Raw genomic sequence first — 22018 nt, 5'->3', positions numbered from 1 at the left:
TGAGGGTGAGTGAGGGTGGGTGAGGGTGAGTGAGGGTGGGTGAGGGTGGGTGAGGGTGAGTGAGGGTGGGTGAGGGTGAGGGGTTGAGGGGGAGGGGTTGAGGGTGAGTGAGTGAGGGTGAGGGGTTGAGGGTGAGTGAGGGGTTGAGGGTGAGTGAGGATGAGTGAGAGTGAGGATGAGTGAGAGTGAGGATGAGTGAGAGTGAGGATGAGTGAGAGTGAGGATGAGTGAGAGTGAGGGTGAGTGAGGGGTTGAGGGTGAGGGGTTGAGGGTGAGGGGTTGAGGGTGAGTGAGGGTGAGGGGTTGAGGGTGAGTGAGGGTGAGGGTGAGGGTGAGTGAGGGTGAGGGGTTGAGGGTGAGTGAGGGGTTGAGGGTGAGTGAGGGTGAGGGGTTGAGGGTGAGTGAGGATGAGTGAGAGTGAGGGTGAGAGAGGTTGAGGGTGAGTGAGGGGTTGAGGGTGAGTGATGGTCAGGGTGAGTGAGGGTGAGGGTGGGTGAGGGGTTGAGGGTGAGTGAGGGTGAGTTTGAGGGGTTGAGGGTGAGTGAGGGTGAGGGGTTGAGGGTGAGGGGTTGAGGGTGAGGGTGAGGGGTTGAGGGTGAGTGAGTGAGGGTGAGTGAGTGAGGGTGAGGGGTTGAGGGTGAAGGGTTGAGGGTGAGTGAGAGTGAGGGTGAGTGAGGGTGAGGGTGAGTGAGGGTGAGGGGTTGAGGTTGAGGGTGAGGTGTTGAGGGTGAGGGTGAGTGAGGTGTTGAGGGTGAGGGTGAGTTAATATACAGGAGCTCCTGAGCGGAGTTGACAAAAGCCATCTTCGTTCCTGTGAAATTGAATACTCAAGGCACAATTCACAAAGCTGTGTCTATGAGTAGTTATATTAGACGTGATTTACAACAGAATATCCAAGCCAGATTTATAAATTATTTTTTGAGAGTCCTTTTGAAGAGTAGGATGTGCTTTCTTCCGGAAACCATGAGGAAGCAAGTCTTACTCCTGGTAATTCTAAGTAAATCACATCTAAGATTGTAGAAAGATGCACCTACTTTTAAAAAAAGCATTACTAATCGTGCCCCTTCTGCTGAAATCTTTGTAATCTGTAAATTACAGCTTTGAATTCCAGAATGGCTGTGTTACGCTCTCTTTCATCCATCTGAGGTCTAGAAACGGACTTTCTTTCAATTGAGTAATAATAGCATATAGTATGTGCTACACTATGAAACTGCTAAATATGTCTTAGCAAGGTCCCTATAAACTCATTGTGGGCTATTCAGAAAGATATTTGTAGGTGACTTACTCCCATAGTTCTCTGTCTTACTCCTGGAATCCAGGACCAACGCAAGAGTGAGTACTGCAAGACTAAGTCGCTGCAACCCCTTTATGAATTGAAGTCATTCTATTTATTGTAGTAATAATAATCTTCCATCGTACTTTCCGAGGTTGCCAGCTTGCTGTTTGCATGTTCTACAGCAGACGTTTAAGCCGTATTCATCCGTGGGGTAGCTATCGCGTCCCGTTCGTTTCACTCGGGGTGACCTTTTCATGAATAAAGTGAAATAGGATTAAGGCATGGAATCCAGGACCAACGCAAGAGTGAGTACTGCAAGACTAAGTCGCTGCAACCCCTTTATGAATAAGTGAAATAGTATTAAGGCATGAATTTTCAACAATAGGGAAAGCAACAGATGCAGCCGACTTTGGACGTGGCATGAATTTTCAACAATAGGGAAAGCAACAGATGCAGCCGACTTTGGACGTGGGAGGACTGTTGATGCGGTCTTGCCAAAAGGGTGTGTCTGTGTTGACAAAATGAAAAACAACTCTAGAATTCTAGGTACTTTAATGAGGGGAGTAAACGGCTAGTGGGACTATATGCAGCATGCTACCACAGTGGATGCTTAAGAGAGAGAATATTCTGGAATGTCAGAGGGAATTGCGGGAAAGGAAAGGCTGTCTGTTTTTATTTTCGTATTGCCGATACGATTTCCATCTGAGTTGCTCTGCTGCTAAGTGTGCTCGAAGTCCCTCCCTCCCCAACATCTTACAGATGTGTGTGCTGGCTGTAGGGGTGGCAAGTGAAAAAAAAACGAAAGAGAAAGCAGGGTAACCTGACCCAGGAGGGGGGAGGAGGGAGGAGAAATGCGTCTCGGCCGGAGCAGGGGGCGGAGCAGGGAGAGCGGGCTTTGGAATGTAATTCACACGGCCGGCCGGTCGTGAAACTGAAAGCATGGCCGGCCGGCCGTGAAAGCCTTTGATGCGGCAGGGGAAATGCGAGACGGCGGGAAGGGGAGGGGGCGGAGCGGGTAAACCAAGACGGACGTGCACGCGCTTTTAAGCTCAATGCGCATGCGCATTGAGCTTAAAAGTCACGGGCACTGCAAGGAATCGCCACGATTCCTTGCAAGTTGGGGAAAGAGTGGATAAGTCCCAATACTCTCGCTTGCTCGATGCGCATGCGCATCGACAGGCGAGACCTAAAAATGGATGCCTGGTAATCAAAGTAGCGGCGCAGGCCTCCCTAGGGCGGTACTCCCTCTGAGGAAAAACAGTTGGAGTTCACCACGCCCATACAAGTACCGACCATCTGTAATATGGTCAAAGACCTCAAACAGTCACTTAAGGCCATTGACTTAAAAATGTATTCCATGTCTGACAGACTGGACAGGCTACAAGACCAGGTACCTGGCCATGATGAAAGCATCGCGGAGGTCAAACAACGAACATTCACGCTTGAGGATGAGGGGTTAGCCACGCGGTAAAAATTGCTCTCCATGGTGAAAGTCCTGGAAGTGATCAGGAACAAGAATAAAGACCTAGAAGCTAGGTCAAGACTCAACAACCTGCTCATCGTGGGAAATCCGGAGTCCACAGCCATGACCCGTGTTGAGGACTATGTGCAAGAAATGTTGCGCTCCTGTATGGGGACTCCCTATCGGCAGTCTGCAGAGTAGAAAGGGCCCATAGATCTCTGTCTGAGACTCCCCCAGGAGGTCCACCGATAATCGCCAGCCTGCTGAAATACAGGGACCGGTACACTGTGCTGGCTGGGCCAGAGATCAGATGGAAACCACATACTTGGGCAATGCTGTGTTGTTCTATCGGGACTTTACCCTGACTCAACAGGCTTTCTCTTTTCCCTCCTTCCTTTCTCCCCCCGGCTGGCCTCCCTCTGCCACACATCAGTAGGTGCTGAAGCTACTGGCAGGCAGGTGACCTCGCAGCTGAATGTATGAGCGCACACACTGAAAATGTGACTTCTTGAAAGCAGTGACGTGAAATGTACGGGGCCTGAATGCATGCAGAAAAGTGAGGCTGGTTGCGGCATATCTTCATCGGCATGGGGCTGATATATGCTTTTTGCATGAACTACATTTTATGGGGCCAGCTGTACGTGCCTGCGAGTTGTGTGGATGGGTGAGTAATTTGTTGCATGCTACTCCAATTATGCGAGGGGGACGCGATTATCCTCAGGAAAAGGCTACTCAGGCGCACGCATACCGCGCTATGCGACCCACAAGGGAGATTCGTAATACTAACAGGGGTGCTGAGGGGCCACCCAATCAGGTTGGTCTCGGTGTATGGGCCCAATATGGATGTAAATGTAAAATTTCTTTGGTGAGGTGTGGCGACTGGTTGAAATACTCTGCCCAGGTGCAGTTTATGGGGAGGGGACTTCAATGTAATATTGGACCCTGACAAGGACAGATCTGGGGATTCCCGTCAGCCCCACCCGCAGGCAGCGGCACAGTTACAGACTATTATGACAGATCACGGCTTGGAGGATACATGGCTACACTGCAACAGGCACAAAGAGGAGGGCATGTGTGTGTCTCGTCAGCAGGACCAGAATAGATTTTTGGCTGCCCTTGAAGGATTTGGTGTCATATGTTACCAAAAGTACCCATCTCGCTCGAACCCCATCTGACCACCCCACGCCATTACTCAAGTTCGCACTTCCTGAGCACTCCGAGTAGAGCATTTAGTGGAGACTCCCATTGAATCTGCACCTGAGCAGGACCCGTACTTCTTCCATAATTATTAGGGTGGACAAACTCATGAAGGGTCATCTGGGTGGGAGATAGCATGAAGGGGATCGGCTGGGGCTGCGTCACATGGGAGAATAATTGCCCTGTATTCTGGGTTGAATTGTGTATTATTTAGTACTGTTGTAATATTAAAAAATACTTGAAAAAAATGTACAAAGACTCAGCTGGACATTGGAGCTATTGAGGTGGTTGATTGAGTTAGCCCTTTTAAAACCATTGCTTTAGGGGAATCTCTCTGTTCTCGCTGTAACCCCATCTTTCCCATTGTACCCGAAGACTCCCTTCCTGTGTCGAGGAATATGTTGTGCTGATGATCTGATCTTACATCTACGTGCTACTGTTCACAGGCCTAGGTCTCTTATCAGGGTCAGCTCTCCCTTCTTGGCAGGAGCCATACCTGTTTACTTGCGGCTGGTCATACAGCATGTGGACTCATTAGCTCAGAGTCTGAGACCTTGACCTGCCTTTCGTTTGCTGATTGGGCCTTATCAGTTAGTCATGTGCCAGGGACAGAATCAGAACTTCTGTTTATGAAGCTATACAGACGAGAATAGCTTCCTAGAGCTTGACCTGTGTGCTCTGTTATGGTCCCTCGTTTCAGAGGCAGCTTGGACATTGCACACGTTTCTTGTGCTCTCAAACGTGGGCAGATCACCCCACCAAAGTCCTACTGGAATACTCAGGTTATTTTTTCACACAACCTGTTGGTGAACACTGTATAGTAGTCTATTTGTGCATCAGTTTAGAAAAATCTGCCATGTTCAGTGTCTTGGAATAAGACACAGTGATGTATGGTTGTTGACGCAGATCATAGTTTATCACAGTGCAAATGAGCCAAGTGTGTGAAGTAAGGTGGCACAGAGCAGACACTATCAGTGTAATTTAGTAAGTTCTGTGATGAAGTTCAAGTGCATTCTGAGTTTAAATATACCTGTCCGCTCTTGGGTTCTAGAAAGGTTTGGAATTTTATTCTAGTCTATTCTTTTTGAAGTTTGGAGTAAACTGAATTCTTAGTTGATAAAACTGTAATCTATGTTCCTGTTTAGAGGGATTTTTTAAGAAGCTATATAAATAAAACATTTACATTTTAAAGTATTTATTTGTGCAGCCCATGCTTCTTTGTACCCTAAATTGACATTATTGAAAATATGTATTATTAAACTTTAAAGCCCTTATTCCGATCATCTAGCAACACATTTGGAGCTCTCTTGTGGCATGTTACTGTTAATATTTCTACTGGACATAATACTTGGAAGGTGAGCAGAAACTGGGGAGATATTAGTATGTATCAGTTGCACCCTATTTAGTTGAAGTTTTGCTCAATGAAGGGAGTAAATCTGACCAAGTATGCTGGTTAGCGTGCAGGTTGATTCACCACACACCTGATAACAGACCCCCATGCCTTTGTTGTTGAGTGATCACTCTGGCTTCTCAAAATAAGGGGTTCACTAATATTCACAGTTCTTTTTCCTTTTGATTTAGCCCCCCTCCCCAACACCTTTTGCTCACAGTCCAGCGTACTAATTAAGTTAACTAAGGGGGCCCTGTCTCTTTTAAATGGCCTTTCTTTTTTAACCAAAGTGCCATCCACTCTGACAGGCTGCTCTTTATATTGAGAGGGCTCCATCCTATGTGCATTGGTGTTATTGGTCTCTCCTATTCATCAATTGTCCTGGCACTCCGTTTCAAGCCGTGGAGTTTAGAACTTATGTTCTCATATCTCCCACTTGAACCTTTATCAAAAAGCTTTCTTTTGTTTGTAGACTGACAAAGCACTCAGAAGAACCCCTGCTTCCTATATTGCAATGCACTTGAGGTTAGGGGACTCTCTTGCTCACAGACCACCCTTCTTACTGCATAATGCTTCTGGATAATGTTTACAAGCTGGAAATAAATTTCTGTAACTTTCACCTTTCATTTTAGCTGATTAGAGAAACCTTTAACCACCACAATCAGCTAGCCCAGAAGGCCCGAAAGGAGGCCCAGGAGCAGCAGGAGGCACAGCAGCGTGAAAAGGCTGCACAGCGGGAAAAAGCAGCGCAGCGGGAAAAGGCCGAGAGAGCTGCCAAACAGGCAGCTGACATGAAGCGAGAAGAAGGCGAGCCCAAAATCCGAGAGCTGACTGATGAGGAGGCAGAGCAGTTGCAACTGGAGATAGATCAGGTGATGTGTGTTTGGCACAGGCTTTCCCTTTTTTCTTTAAGTGTCAGTGGTGTAGTTGTGACCTCTCTAGAAGGAGGTTCCTTTAGTGCATTCACCAGCAAGGAGGTGAGGTCTTAGTGTGCCCTTCTGTTAGGGAAGGCCAGAAACTGCACAAGGATGCCCTACTAAAGTAGAGAAAAGATTTAAGAGAGAGAAAAGAAGAAAACATGATGTTTTATGTTACTGGTTTTCAATGAGTTGATATCTCTTTGATTCAAAGCACCAAAGAAAAATACACAAGGGAAGGATGCTGCATGACCAAAGTATACAACCAGAAAAAAGTGAAGCACCAATAAAGAGGGAGTAAGACAGGGCTTTGTTATGTGTGTGGCTTATTTAGAGTATGTGACATCCTAAAGCCATTTCAAACTACCAAGGCTAAGAGGAAAGGTTTGAAAATGGTCCTGTGCTATGTTTGTAACGTGTACAGCGCTGTGGTGAGCACCGAATAGAAAGGATGGAACCATAATTGTTCTTTTCTGTTAATTTTTGACTACACAGGGGCATTTTAGTGCTGCAGTGAAACCATGCCTGATTTTAGAGCAATTTTGTTATTGGTGGGCGTTTCACTTTTTTTGTACAAGAACTCGGGACTCCAATTTCTTTGCAACGGATTCTTTGGCATTAATCGTACTTATATGGATTTCAGCAGGCGCACTTTTTATTTTTTTTAGAACATGTCAATTTGGAGTGCCACTCTTTCTCATGTGTTTCTTGTAAAACACGTATGTTTTTTTTGTGTGCTTTTTATCGATATGGTATACTCCATCAACAAAATAATTTATTCCCTTTTTATTCTGACTGCCTGTCACTTAATGATGTAATTCTTTATTCTCCTCTAAGCCAACTACAGGGCTTGCTGGACCTGCCACCCCCAGTTTGGAGGATGACGCAATTTGGGCATCTCTTTCTAGTCCACTTAACTTAGGTGATATGTACTGAGTGGCGGGATTCCAAAGCTGTGATGTTCCAAACTCCATAAAATTCTGTGTGCCATGCAGGGTATTTTTATTGTTGTTTTTTTTCAAGTCAAGCATTCGAGACTTCTTATAAATACTTTTAGTATGTAGGCTTAAAGCTATCCCCCTGCTTTTCATTTGTTTGTTTCATTGCCCTTTAAAAATCCTTGCTTGCTACTGGTCAATCCTTCCTCTTTGTCCCTCCTTTTGGTCTTTTGTTTACTCCCATGGAGCAGGGACCAAGTACTGTATCTTTATGCTTTGGTTGTTTACCTTTTGATTGGGGGGACTATTTGTTTTTTTTATTGTTTTCTACTTGTGTTGCTGTTTGCTTGTATTAAGATTTGGCCCCCCCCAGCTGCTTGTATTAATGCAGCATTCGTCCCTTCCACCTTCAGCATGTTGTATGTTTTACGGCTGCTGCGCCTTATCTTTCAGCATGGCATGCTCCGGCCAGACTTCGGTACCAGAGCACGCTTTTACCCTATACACCCTCATACAGAGCCATCCAGAGCAGACCGCCACCAATGCCAACTCAGAGTCCCTTTTTTAAACACAAACTGTGCCAGTAAGACTGCCACTTGTTCGGTAGTCAAGGGCTGTGTTCACACGATAGTTAAGATATCCTGAAAATCCTACTCCTCGGGTGCACAGAAATGCTCAACTTCCTATGAACAGACGGCACACATGTCGAGCAGGTTTCTTTAAGTTGCAGGACTTCCCTCCCCTCCCTAAATAGCTCAAACTTTGCTTTCACATCTAGGCTTCCTTCCCACTGCATGATTTTGAAGTCCCCTTAAGTAAAAGGGCATTTCACTCCAGCACACATTTACACAGAAATTATTTCTCTCTAGTCACCCACCTTTTCAAAATATGTGACACACACTGACTCTAATTCTCTCACACATTCTCCCAGACAAGCTCTCACACACAGATTCTTCTCACACACATTCTTCTCACACACATTCTAAATCTCGGTCTCTCATGACCAGTTCAGAACCACATCCCTGTGAGTGCAGGACCTCACTAGCCCTCACCTAAACCGTGTTGCCAGTTCCGCCACACGTTTGGTGACCGCACAGGTTGCCCCATCCAGACTGATTTCTTGGGTCTCTCTGCATCCACCGCTTGCTCGTAGCCAACAGGCTCTTATCTGGTTGTCCATGCCGCTTTACAGCTTTTCTTTCATCGGCCACTTCTAAAACTCCCAAATCACTTGTTGATGTTGTCAGGAATGGCTCTCCCTCTGCATAGGAAGCTCTGATTGCTCCTTGAAGATCCCTGCACCCTGAGTCAGGAGGAGTACCGTCTGCATCCGAAGCTCTGATTGCTCCCGGGGGACCACGTGCAACCTGAGCCAGGAGCAGCCCTCTGTCTGCATCATCTTTCATTCACTTTTTTCCCCATCTTCTCTCCATCTCTCTGCTTCTTTCCGACTCTTCCTTCCCAATGTCTCTCTCTCTCCTTCATCTGCCTGACTTGTAATTCAACATCTCTCACTCTCTCTGATCCTCTCTCTCTCTCCTTCCCCCCCACCAAGCCGCCCATCCATCTTATTCACTTGGTTCCTTCCTCACCCTTTTACAATGTCCCACCCTCCCAGGTCTCTTTCTCTTGTATAATTCAACCTTTTACACTTCTGCCTCCTCCCTGCTCACCCCTCTCCTCCTTACACTTGTGCTTTTTGCCGTATTCATCTTCCCTTTGTATTCCCCTCCTTCTAGCATATCCTCTTCCCTGAACTCGCACTTTAACTCCTCCCTCTCTCAGCCATCGCTGCTATGTCCAGAGCCGCAGGACAACTCACTACTCCCCACACTAACCACCGCCGCCTCCCCTTGTTACCAGAACAAGTATCTTTTTCAGCGAGCACAGCCAGCATTTGACAACCTGCATCTCTCCCACAGTTCTTTCAATCCCCCTTCCCTCCACTGCCACACAAAAAGGTTTCAGAGTCACCCCAGTGTCGCGCTCAGAACTGAAAAATCTCTTTGCATCTCCACCAACACCTCCTCCTACTGCATGACCCCCTGTGTAGTGTTTGTATAGCTAATCCTTTATTGGCGGCACAGCACCCAGGATAATGTGTTGCATGGCTAAACACTTATAAGGTCCCAAAGACGAGAGCAATTAGTCAGTGCTTTAAATGAAAAAAAAGTCCAGGCACTCGCCAAAAAGAGCGATGGGCTGGAGTTTAGGGCGTGCACAATGGCGGTGCTACAGCGGAACAAGGGATGGGGTTAGGTTTTTGATCTTGCTATGGTTGTATGCAAGAAATCTGCATGCATTGTTCGAATGTCGGATGTATCTGTCCAATATAAACCATATATGTGGCACTTACTAATAAGTAACCGTTTTTAGCAACCTTAAAGTAAGAAAATATTGAGGAAAAAACAGCAAGGTTCTAAATATATGCCTTGTTGTTTGGAAGCAGGTCCTCGCTGCAGGGTCATAACTCACTAAGATATATTACAAGGATGTTATCTTTTGACCTGCAGGTAATACAAGGCTTTATGCAACAAAAACAGTAATAATCTGAGCTATCTACATAAAAAAATCTGTGATTTGCATGTTACATGCTGTGCTTTCTAGCAGACACAATGATCCTCTATGCAATTTTATGGTGAGTTGAACTTTTGATTATAATGCACACAGATCTTTCTAGCAAGTGCATTAACCTCCAAAGTTATCCACTTTATTGCTACTTCTGATGTCTCGAGCTTGCTTACCTAAGAGATGGGCCTCAGCTTCCAGTTTCTCACTATTCGTGAATGCGTGGATTCAAAAAGCGAGCAAATCGTCGGGCGCGCTTTTCATTCTTGCCGTTAGTGGGTGTTTCTGTAAAACCTGGAAACCAGAGTTGCTTTCCAAGAGACATACTTTAAATAACTTTAGTGAGCGCATATTCTCTCTTACTGCCACTGGAGGAGAAATGCAGACACACAGACACTGGCGATATTGCTGTTGGTGGCTCAGCCTGCAGATGTGATATCGGAAAGAATAAAGTATCTAAATGCCTCATGTACTTACTGTGATAAATGTCAAATGTATTCTTGCATTTGCAATTGTCGATTAAATAAATATGAAAAAGAAAGGGAATAGGATTTCAAGTCCCGTTAAAAACAACAAGATGGTCTTTATGAATTGAAATATGACCAATGATACGAAGTCCTGGTTAGGAGAGGGGGCTTATTACAAAATAAATGTGATTTCTGTGCTTATACCAAAATAACTTGTACAGACTACCACGTGGGAGGGCAAAATAAATTGAACATTTCTGTTTTCCTGCTTTTTAGCATTCGATCACAGTATGTAATTAATTGCAACCATGAGTGTGAAGAACTTGCACTGACTTAGCCATGCAACACATTTACTGGCTTTTGATAAAAATACAGCCATGTACATCCATGTGGCTTGTAAACCCAGGTGGTTTAACCCTGGCTGCAAACATCTATGTTCAAAGAACAAATCACATATTTCACAGGACTTGCCGTCCGTCCAAAGTCGATAAAATAGGGATCAACGAGTTTGGTAACAAGATCACTCATTATTTACACATGCAAGTAAGCAATTCAGTTGAGTAGCAATGGTTAAAGATGGTAAAAGCAATAGTAAATGTTCTTTTGTTCTGTCCACAGTATATTCTATCCTGAACAGTTCCTCCCACCGCCGTGCCCATTCGGTTTTACAGCCCCCTCTCTGTCCCTACTGTGAAAGATCAAAGGATATGCTTAACCTTCAGCCAAACGCCACCCTGATGACTTCCAGACAGGGGCGTCACTAGGGGGATGCGGGGGGTGCGGACCGCACTGGGTGACACCACCGTCATGGGGTGACACCAATGCTGTGCAAGCGCACCTGCTTACAAGCACCAAATACTGCAGTGCACGCTCGCCACGGCCACGCACGCACCACCTAGCTTAGTGGTGATGGTGCGATACGCAGCGGTGGCGTACAGTTTGTGGGTCCCAGGGCCGTCAATCTTATAGGACTACCAATGACGGCCCCGGATCAGCCCCCGCGTTTGCGCTGTGCTTCTCTGAAGTGCGCCACCACCACACGATTAAACTCAGAGTGGAGACAGTCTAGGGGCCGGGGGGAGTGCTGCTGCTGGGCGATTTGCACTACAGAACCCCTACGGGAGGGGCCCAGCCACGACCACAGTCGAGTCGAGAAAAGGAGAGGTGTGTCAACGTAAGTGTTTTTGCTAATCTTACGTTTTCAGCAAAGCTGTTGTCAAGCCCCCACCACTTGGTGACATTCAAAAACCAATGAAAATGCCTTGTGTCTGAGGAAGAGGGGCAGAGAGCCCCGGTTTAAGAACACAAAGGTTTCTGTGTCGTGGCACTTCTCTGAAAGAGCAAGGGGGTCATGCCTTTACAGATTTGTTCTATTCATTGGGAGATTACGTTACCCCTACTTGCAGCGCTATGCTTCCAGTGCTATGCAGCACAGATTTGTGTGTACTCTGCCCTGCAGACACCCACGCAGACACGCCATGCTCTCATCGGCTCGAGTCTAGGCCGCCACCTCCTTCCTGTAAGGTGGGCATACATTGTTGCAGTCCACCGTGTGTGCTTCGGTACAGGCTGTTTGCACCCACGAAGGGGATTTTAATGCAGCGCTCAGGGCCCTCCTCCCGTGTTTCCCCCAATAAAACCAGCTAAATTATATTATATTACTGTTTTAGCAACCTGACAAGTGGGAGCGGTGCGGATTGGTCCACAAATACTTTTCTTGTGAGGCTATGGCAAGCCGAGTGCGTTCATATTCAGCGTAGAGTCTCACTACTACAAGGCCTTCATTCCGGCAGGGAACAGTGAGGTCAGTGTGGCACTGGGCTCTATTATATCTCGTGCTGGGCTCCGAGGGCTCCCAACGCCTGGCCCGCAGTTTCCCTGCTTCGGAACTCGACCCCCCCCGGTGTAGGTGAAGTGTGGAGGGCGTGCTCGTGGGTGGGCTCCAAAGACTGTGGACTGGGAGTTATTATAGGACGACTCCCCGGTGCCCTACTCAGAGGCCCTTAGACTGGACCGGGCCGCGAGGACTTCTGACCCAGGCGAGTTTTCTGAGATAGGAAATGTCCAGTTTGTGCGTGTATAACACTGAGGTGCTGCATTTGCATATATAACACGGAAGTACTCTATTTGCAGCTTTGAATATTAATATCGGTAATATGCTTAGGCCGAGGTATCATTTGTCACAATTCCGGTTGGGGTTGATACTGAATATAATGCGAATCCCAAAGAGGTGGTCATCTGATGTTCAGGAATAGGTTTAAAACTCCTGTTTTGAGAGCCCTGGGTCTCACATTTCCAAGACCTGCTTTCCTTTTCCTGCAAATGCTTAGAACACTTTACATTTGATATATTGGTGATATGTCATTTATCATGATATGAAAACCGAATGCCACAATCGAAGTATGATTTCAAGGTAGCGAGGTCAGATAACCAAGATAATAGCCCTGTAAGTTGTGACAGAGACCAAGTTGCTGTTTTCCATATACTGACTGTGTGTGCAAGTCTGTATATGTGTGGTATCTGTATAGCCCAGACAAACCCGAAATGCAGTGCAGCTTTATGCAGTGTCAGAAGCAAAGATTCAGTCAGTTAGTGACTAAAGGGGCAGCTGGGATCTGAGAGTGGGAGTGGACTGTTACTGCTTTGTGATACAGTGTTCTTTAAAGAGGTGCATCTTCAGCTATTTCCTAAATTGTATTACATTGGGCATGGCTTTATGGATATGATGATAACATTCCAGACGCTGGTTGTGAAAATGCCAAATTCTCAAGAGCAGCTGGGATATTATTCACCCTCCAATCCACCATGACAGGGGCGTCACTTCAAATGTCCAGGCCCCCTCACCTCTTACATTGTTTGACCCTTATTGCAGTATTCAGAGCACGTGCAGCTCCTATCTGCATTTTCTCCCAGCCTACTTTCTTAGAATAATATGTAATAATCTAGAACTATTTCTCCCTCTGTGTAGCTCCTGGTGTGCTGCTAGGGAAAATCGGCGCTACCCCACTGATTTGATTCTTCTGCATCATCATGGCTCACCACACCTCCACCCCACCCTGTTCAGGAAACCCATGACACATAGCTCACCGTTTCTCACTTGGCACTACACCTGTAACTATAGTGGTGTCACATTATTACAGTCCGATTGCCAGGACACGTGTTGCACTCTTTCTTATGACATAATTTCACTATACCGATCCACTAATCCTTTTTGGGTTCGCGTGCTACTCGCTGAAAAGTGCTCTGTCGCCTCGTCAGGGTTAGTAAGCGCTATATAAATGCAATTACAGTACAATACAATACAAATAGACTCAGTCTTAGTACGGATGCTTCAGCACACCTTTCTTGTGTGGTCACATACCTTACAATACCTCGCAGCGCCTCCCTTGACTATGCAGATGGGATACTCTATAAAACTTTACTCAGACACAGTTTGTTAAAGCCAGCAGTCTATTACAGTGTATTAAAAAATAAAAAAGGTTTCCCAACATATATGCCTTCTGCCTCTTAATCAGAGTAGGGTTGAGTCCAGTTCGAAGTTTCTTTCAACCTTTGCAAGGGTCTGTGAAAAACATTGTGAAGCTGGCTAGCTTTTCCAATTCACGTTTGCAGACCAATTGCGGCTTTTTGGACAATTTATTTGCATTTGTGTCAGACTAACACAATGTTTGTGCATAATATATACTTTGCAAGACACTCTTAGAGGGTCATGTAGACCTGAGGAAGGTTTACAGGCCACTGGTGCTGTACAAAACTCAACGCATCCTGACATATTTTGGTTCCTTGCCCCTCTGGCTCGACATGTTGGATTACGTTGCATCCAGTGACATAACTGACGTTATTTCACCACTATGTCATGGTCAACTGCTCAACAATGTTTTGTTTCATAGGAGCAAACCGCAAAAGTTGGAGTTTGGTTCTGAGAAACAATAGACAAATGTCCCTGGACAAGCAGGGAACTTTCTCCCACACACCCCGGGCGTGTTTTCTTTTTCCTGCCTGGGTCAGCCAAGCCTTGCAAATCCTATGCAGACAACTGATCATAGGAATGCCTGCCCTAAAGGTCCACACACTGTTGCCTGTGGAGTTCATAGGCAATCAGTAAACAGTGCTTAATTTGAGCAGGTGGTTGCTGGTGTAGGACACTGCACTCTTTTTTTGGGGACTGGCACTTATTTTTCCTCATGTGGCATTTCCTGAGAGCAAGAAAGGGAAAATACACTAGCACAATAGTTCCTCAAGGGGGGGGGGGGCTTACTGCGGCATTGTATGTATTTACTGCCGCTCGGATCCGTGGGAGAGTCTCCTTGGGAACAGCGCTGCTTGTCGAGACGGGATGGACAGACAAATTACCTTTTGTACTGACCTGCCCTGGTGCTCGGCATGCCTTTGTCATTGGCCCTGAGCTGTCTTCACAATGCTCAAGCTGTATTTTTCCATTTTGTGACCTCTCTTGTGACCGTATTTGTCTACATTTAGCCAAAACCACAGTTGCAAATAATCCCTCCGCAGACAGCCGAGCACCTGCTGCTTTCTAGGTAACCACTGTTACCGCCTTAAACCTGATCTTCCAAGATGTATATATCACATTAGCTAGAATTTGGTGTATTTATCCATTTCTCTGCACGTTGAACGAACAATGTAAAAGACAACTCTGGTCGATTCACAGAAACGTTCCGGGAAGTAGAAGAACAGGGCACTCTTTTATGACCTTTTACGGGTCTTTGGGCAGTGCTTAATTTGAGCCGGTGGTTACTAGGTGGAGCCACCGGAGGAGGTCCATGCGGTATGCGGTAAGTCGTGAGGGGGTGACACCATGAGTTACCCGCACCGGGTGACACCAACCCTAGTGACGCCACTGCTTCCAGAGTAGCTCATGCTGTGTCCTGGTTACAAGAGCTGCTGTGTTTAAATCTGCGCAGTGCGTGTTAAAGGCGCTGCCGAAGTATCAGTTGAATTATGAAGGGAGTGCTGCCTGGGTCGAAGTCATGCCCCATGAGTACCGGTTCTCTTTTTGTTCTAGGAAAAGTGCTGGCATTCAAGGGGAGAAAATGAAAAAATGCTGGTACTCAGTACGTGTGAGGAACGGCCCATTTAAAGCACTGCTGTAGGCTGTGCCAAAGCTTGTTTTAAATAGTGGGTCAGGCAGGTGCTTGATGCTCAGGATTTTGGAAGCACAACGAAATATGATAATTTGTCAACGAGTACTCGTTATTGTCAAAGGGAAAGTTAGGATTAGAACTCCAAACACCCGATTCTACAGCAGATCATTACTATCCCCTATTGTTTAACTTTATCTTCATTCATTCATTTTGAGAAGAATGTTCCAGTGCAATCATAGGGTGTTTTTTGTCAAAGGACCTTCCATTTTTGCGTCTTCTGTCAACCGACATCCTCGCAAGATATCAGTAAATTTCCCTTGTGACGTAACTTTTATTGTGGACACCATCCCCTAGTAAGTAGGACTTCCTTCTCAAAGTTCATGCTATTCACTGATCTTTAGCAACACAGTTCATTCCCTAGCTACAACGCTGACCACAAAACGGTGTACTAATTTCCTAAACCTCTTCCATTTTCTCAATAAAAATCCTTCCAGTCTGTCCAATTAAATCCTCCTTAAATCAGATATCGACATTCCTGTCACAACTTGCCGATTAAGACTGCTAGTTGTTCGATAACCTCAAGGCTATCAAATGAAGTATGTCGAATGTCGCTATTGTCACTCACACTACACAGCGCCAAGACGCCTCGGCATTAGTGTGCTCTAGAAATACCCAGTCAGTCAGTCAATCAGTCAGAATGTCGCGAGAGCTCTTGACATAGGCTTAACTCAGTAGATCTCCTTACCACGCACCCCTTCATAGAATGGCCACCTCTAAGTAGATTCATCTCAAATCAACAAGGGTTGCAACAATCACATAATTTCTTCTGTTTTATTGAATATCTTTTACCAAAGTTCCCCTTTCTTGCTGTCCAGCCACCTCCTCAGCGTTCCCATTCTTCTCCTAACAATTAAATAATTGTCTACTGTTTGGAGGAGTTGGCTTTCCTTCTTCTGCTGCTTACTTTGCTCCCCTGTGTTTATCCTTTTCGGCCCTTGCACCAAAAGACTTCATCTCAGTCCTCTCTTCCATAAAACCCGATGCAGCTCCAAATAATAACATTCCTCAATCCTCAAACACCTCCCTGAATCTTTTTTCCAAATTCTTGCTCCCCATTATCAACTTAATATTGTCATTACTCCTCCCAAATTAACTTCGCTTTATCCTGAGGATTATCCTTTAGTCACCCCATCACTGTTCAGCTGTTCACATCCATGGTTTTTAGAACTATTTATTTGTGAAATGCTTTTCTGCTTTTCTATGGATGGTCCCTGTTTTTATTTGTATTTTCTTAACTGTCATCCTATATTTCAGTTCCCCATCTTCTAGGCTATTTGACTATTTATTGTAAAGCGCTGTCCTACCTCCAAGTTTAGGCTTTTGTATATGCCTTCCTGCAAATTAAAGTTGTATTACTCTTTGCTCCAACATTGAATTTCTCAAAGATGCTGTGTTAAATCGTTTCCTGGCATTTTAGAGAAACTTGATTCATTAAAGTCACCAGAAGCCAAGGTTGGGGAACAACAGTTAAAGAGTAACAAGATGCTTGTTCGTTAAGAGAAATGTGTTTTTACTGTCTTTGGAGCCCAGATTCTTGATATTGAAGCGATCTGCCTGTGCTAAAGTCTGTAATGTTGCGACTGAAAAGCTACTTGTGAGATATTCACAAATGCTCACACTGCCTTGAGTGGCATAATGGACTTCTTACCATTGTAACAAAGTGGTCTTGTTTGTTAAAGGCTCAGAGCTGTAAGTATTGCATGACATCTTATTAAGTAGCCTTCAGTATTCTGTTGTCACCACTTCCAGCTCTCTCTGCGGCTGACATTTAAAGAACCCATATGTTAGTTTGAAGTCTCGCCAGACCAGTGCTATCTTTATCGTAGTTGCTACACATGCAAATTGTTAGTACTTTCACTTATTTTTTTGCTATGATCTGCCTCTTCAGTACTGGGGATGCTGGAACCCCCACATCTGATATGCCTAATGGTTATGCTTTCTTCTTGTCCGTTTATGTATTTTTAGAAAAAGGCATCTGAGCGTCAACAGGCATCTGGGGATGACACCACTCACACTCCAACTCCGCTCAAGGACCCAGAAACCAAATCGGTAAAAGCTTTGGGTGACTGAATAGAATGGAAGTGACTGGTTGTGCATCGTATCTCTTGTTAAGATTTCAGCCTACTTGTGTGTCATAGGAATAGGCTGGGTCTGCCTTTAACTAAGCACTATTGCCCCATGTGGACCAGAGAGCATCTTTCCTGCTGGCAGGTGTCCTTCTGGGATTTCAGTTATCTAACTTGTGTGTTTTAGGGGGCTGACTCTGAGGAAGAAGAAGATGAAAAAGAAAAGGGGAAGTTGAAGCCAAATTCTGGCAACGGTGCTGACCTGCCTCTTTACCGATGGACACAGACACTTGCTGAGGTGGATGTGAGTATTTTGGGTTCAAACTGAAGGGACTGCGCAATATAGCTTTAGTTTTGAGGAGTGAGACTCGTTGTATGATGACTTGTTTATGCGCTTGGTCACTTGACCCCGCTATTGTGGATTATTCATGTCAGTTACTGTCTCCTCTTTTGCATACTGGGGCAAGGAATGTGCCTTGCGGGGTAGTGGCCTATCATAGAACATTGATGCAAGTTCTTTAATGTCCATGATTAGCTTGTACCGGCATAAATGCTTTGTATGCTTCTGAAGGTTGGTGGAGAGGGGATTGTGAGGAAAGTTTTCAAAAAGCCATGATGATTTCATATTATATGTTAGATGCACATGAAAACTTTTAAACCATACTTGGGAATGACACAGAAATTTGCCCCACCATTCAAATTCAGGAGTTGATGGGAGTCTATACTTTGACTGATATGCCACAAGATTTATGCATAGGGAAAAAGCGTTTTACTAGACAGTTTGTGAATCGTTGTTCAGAGTAGCTTATAGGATGTTAAGTCAAGATACGATTAAACCGATGACGGAAGGTGATGTACATCTGTGCACCTTTGTGGCATACAGCACAGTGGTGTGGTTATGCCATCCCCTGCCTGCCAAACTTGCGCCATTAAGGTTCGAGGCAGAAGGATTGCTTGAAACTTTGTAATGCACTCTGGTCTACCTATGTTGCAGTTCATTAAATAAAACAATGATCAAGATCTGGGGTTTGTCAAGGCTTGTTGACATAGAAGTCACCGTAAGGTGGATATCCTTGTTAATGGTATGAGTGATTCTGCATATACTAGACGACAGACCAGAAGTGCAGTTGGGCCTGTGTTGTAAGGTGCGCTAAGACCGAGGCATACTTATAGAGATGTGTCTTAAAGAAGCAATTTAATAAAGTAGCAAGAGTTGAGATTAGTATGTAGTGATACTTTCTTGGTTGTTTAGGATTCGGGGAAATGGGCACACGTATCTAGCATATTTTCTTAGTAAATAGTTTAGTGGTAGATGATAATGAGCCAACAACCGCTAAGACAATTATCCATTTGAGTACAATAGCTTTGCAGGTGGAATCCCTTTCGCAGAAAAGCTTTTCCCCTCTCAAATCGCCTCCTTTTGCTTCTCATACTGCAAGAACACTTCCTAGGATTCTACTAGTACCTGAAAACCTATCTATAATTACTTGTTGAAGGACCATATCCTCTTAGGATGTAGCAGTTTTGTGCTAAAGTCCGTATCTGCTACTCCAAAGTGCTATAGATAAAATGGTGAAGTATGTACTGCTGTTGAGTAGACCAGATGTACCTAATTCTGGTAAAGAACTGGAAAGCACACCAGTTTGAGGACGCCATTCTAGGTAATCTCTTTTGTGATGTTGAATATTTTTTTTAATTCAGCTATTCTCCTAACCCCAAGGAAAAAAATAACTTTCTTACAATTCCCTAAACCATAACGTCTAGTTTGGGAAAATAGCCTCATTTTGAAAGAGTTGTGGTCGTCTGTCCTGTATCACTGTGACCCACACAGGAAGATAAAGGGAGGGCAGTGGTCTCTGAGACAGAAGGACAGTGCAGGGAAAAATCAGTAAGTAGGATTAGAAGAGGGTTGTTGGTAAAGGGGTTAGGGGGATCAGTGGGGTGGAGTAATACGTTTTTTAGGGGAGAAAAAAATGTTTGGGGGCAATAACCTTATTAATGAAGAGAGGAGGCAGAGGTAGAAAAGAAAGGCAGATGAGGGAGATGCAACACCAGGGATGAACTGAGAATTAAGTGGGTAGAAATTCAAAAAGTTGGAAGACTTCTCCCCAGGGCACGTGGCAAAGAATACTCAACCTAGAAAAAAGAAACTGCAGGAAATATTTCAAGATGAAAGACATCTAATGGATTGGGTTGGACAACTTGGTAGTGACTTTTTATTTTGAAATATTTATGTAAGCATGTTTGTGGATACTGAGTCACAAGATCAAGTTTCCAGCGGTTTGTTTTTCTAAATCAGTTCCATTTGGTAAACTGTTTATTGTGACAAAGATAATGACAGCAGTGATTTTACTTGCCCCTGGATGGGCACCATGCCTGTATGGTATAGTTATAGAATTGTTCTACAACTCTTGCTGCTTTGCTGGCATCATAGAGGCTTTAGGTATTCATGGATTTAGTAGAGAAAGGAGAACTATCCACAGAGTGACCGTGCTGCACAAGCATACCAAAGATCACATATAACGTCACTCTTTTCCCTAATAAATTTCGATTGCAGTTTGCTGAATGTAATAGTGTCACAACATTCACTGTTCAGTTGCTTCACCCCAACAAAGTAGCTTTTGTTGCACATAAATTTGCAAGCTATAACAGCAGAATAATAGATAGGGCTCACGGTTTTATATTTATTTTTTTGTCATTTCCGTCCGTATTTATTCATATTTCATTTTTTACTAATGTTATCTGTATTTAACCATATTTATTTTGGGTTTTATGAAAAAAAAGAATCTGAAACTGGTATATTTCCACATTTATTTAACCAATAAAGATGCACTTCTACTTAAATGTCTGCCAGGTTTAATCGATATGAACACCCACAGAAGATAAATCAATGCACTTATGTGGAAAATATGCATATTTCAGTATCAACCGTGTGCAGATCTACTACTGTTTAAGCCTCTTTAATAAAATCCCTTTCTTTTTTACCCCCCCATACCTATCAATCCACTCCGCTATTGACCTGCCAGTCATGGTAGAGCGTATTTAGAAGCACTCAAAACATCAATAATAGTGTTTCTAGTGCTCTGGATGCTGATGCTAAAAAGTACCTTAAGTCTGTGTGTGTCCTAATAGAGATCCTGGCATTTCCATTGGTCAGCATCTGACCAACTTGATGGGCGTTGTTCCACTCTGCCACAAGGGTTGTCGCCCCATTTGTGGTGATCTTGTTTTCTGTTTTCTTGAAGAGCAGGGCACAGCATGTGTGCTCTGTGTTATGAATGACACCGTTGTCCAATTTTGGGATATTATGTGGGCACCTGCTTCCTTGTGTAGCTGTAGGTCTGTGTACCCAGGTAAGAGCTTTGAGTAATGATGGATCAGTTCACAGAAGTGTCTCACCTAAGTTTGACTGCTCGATGTACGAGGTTCCCTTCAAGGTACGTGGCAGTAGTTTCTATCCTGTTCCCAGATGCCTAACACTAAAATACATTGGTATACTTTGTCATTATACAGACAAAATCATTAAAGTTCATATTTCAGCTATAGTTACATTTCTGAACTTGCCTGATCTTGGGTTCCATCACACTGAACAAAAAAATAAACTTATTATCCTGTAATGGGTATTCGTGGTGTTCTCCTTCTTTTTCCAGCACAGAAGCAGGTCAGTCCAGTTTTCCGATGGAAGGATGCTGAAAATAATATGGAGGTTGTGTTTTTTCACAGTTCATACATGACACCTTGAATTTGCTGAATCCTAATAGGCCAGTAGGACTAGTCTAAATAGCCCATTTGGGCGTTTTGGTTTTTTGAGTGACTCTGGTGTTTTGGTTTTGGTTCAGTTTCCGAGTGGTCTCATACACGTGTAATAACTACCATTGAGGAACGGCAAAGTGTTTTCTCTTGTGTAGTAAGCCCTTAATCTCTGTATTCCTCCCAGTTGGTGGTACCCCTCAATGTGAGCTTCCGGTTAAAGGGAAAGGACGTTGTGGTGGACATTCAGCGACGGCATCTCAAAGTGGGCCTCAAGGGCCAGACTCCAGTCATCGATGCAGAATTTTACAATGAAGTGAAGGTGGAGGAAAGCTCCTGGCTAATCGAGGACGGCAAAGTCATCACTGTCCATCTAGAGAAGGTGAGGCCTGCCTACCTGTCCCAGGTTGTAGGACGGGAAAGAGCATCTTTATAGAGTGGAGGAAGACCAATATGGTTGTCTGGGAGGAGGTGGGGTTATGGTATAGTGTACTAAAAATCCCTTGGCTGAAGACTTGTTGAGTATACTGGGCCTATATTTGGGATGGTTGGATAGGTAGAAGGTACACACCTATGGAATGCTCACCTCTGGGAAAGCGTATGCAAAGCCCATGTGGATGACGTAGAGGGCACACCTAGGGGGAGATCGAGCAGGCACATCTTGTAGGTGTAATAGTGTCTGGCAAATGAGTATCTTTCTTTGTTACATCGACAGGTGGAGTAATAACATTTGAGGGAAGAATTGTGGGGTGCAGCTGAATGGCACCCCCTCTTTGGGAATGGGGGTGGGAATCCAGTAAGTAGTTTACATTTAGGAGAACACAT

At 44.7% G+C, this 22018-nt stretch overlaps 1 protein-coding gene across 1 annotated transcript in view; it reads left to right on the top strand.

Moving 5' to 3' along the window:
• NUDC (nuclear distribution C, dynein complex regulator) overlaps positions 1 to 22018 on the top strand; it is a 139212-nt gene that overhangs the window by 41340 nt on the left and 75854 nt on the right. Inside the window, exons 3-6 of the mRNA XM_086957615.1 lie at positions 5958 to 6197; positions 17343 to 17426; positions 17631 to 17747; positions 21381 to 21575. Of these exons, the coding sequence (XP_086813741.1) occupies positions 5958 to 6197; positions 17343 to 17426; positions 17631 to 17747; positions 21381 to 21575 (636 nt within the window). The remainder of the gene's footprint in view (positions 1 to 5957; positions 6198 to 17342; positions 17427 to 17630; positions 17748 to 21380; positions 21576 to 22018) is intronic.

This window comes from Lissotriton vulgaris, chromosome 2_1 (genome assembly GCF_964263255.1).
Source record: "Lissotriton vulgaris chromosome 2_1, aLisVul1.2, whole genome shotgun sequence".
Classification (NCBI taxonomy): domain Eukaryota; kingdom Metazoa; phylum Chordata; class Amphibia; order Caudata; family Salamandridae; genus Lissotriton; species Lissotriton vulgaris.
This window is presented reverse-complemented; position numbering and strand designations above follow the sequence as displayed.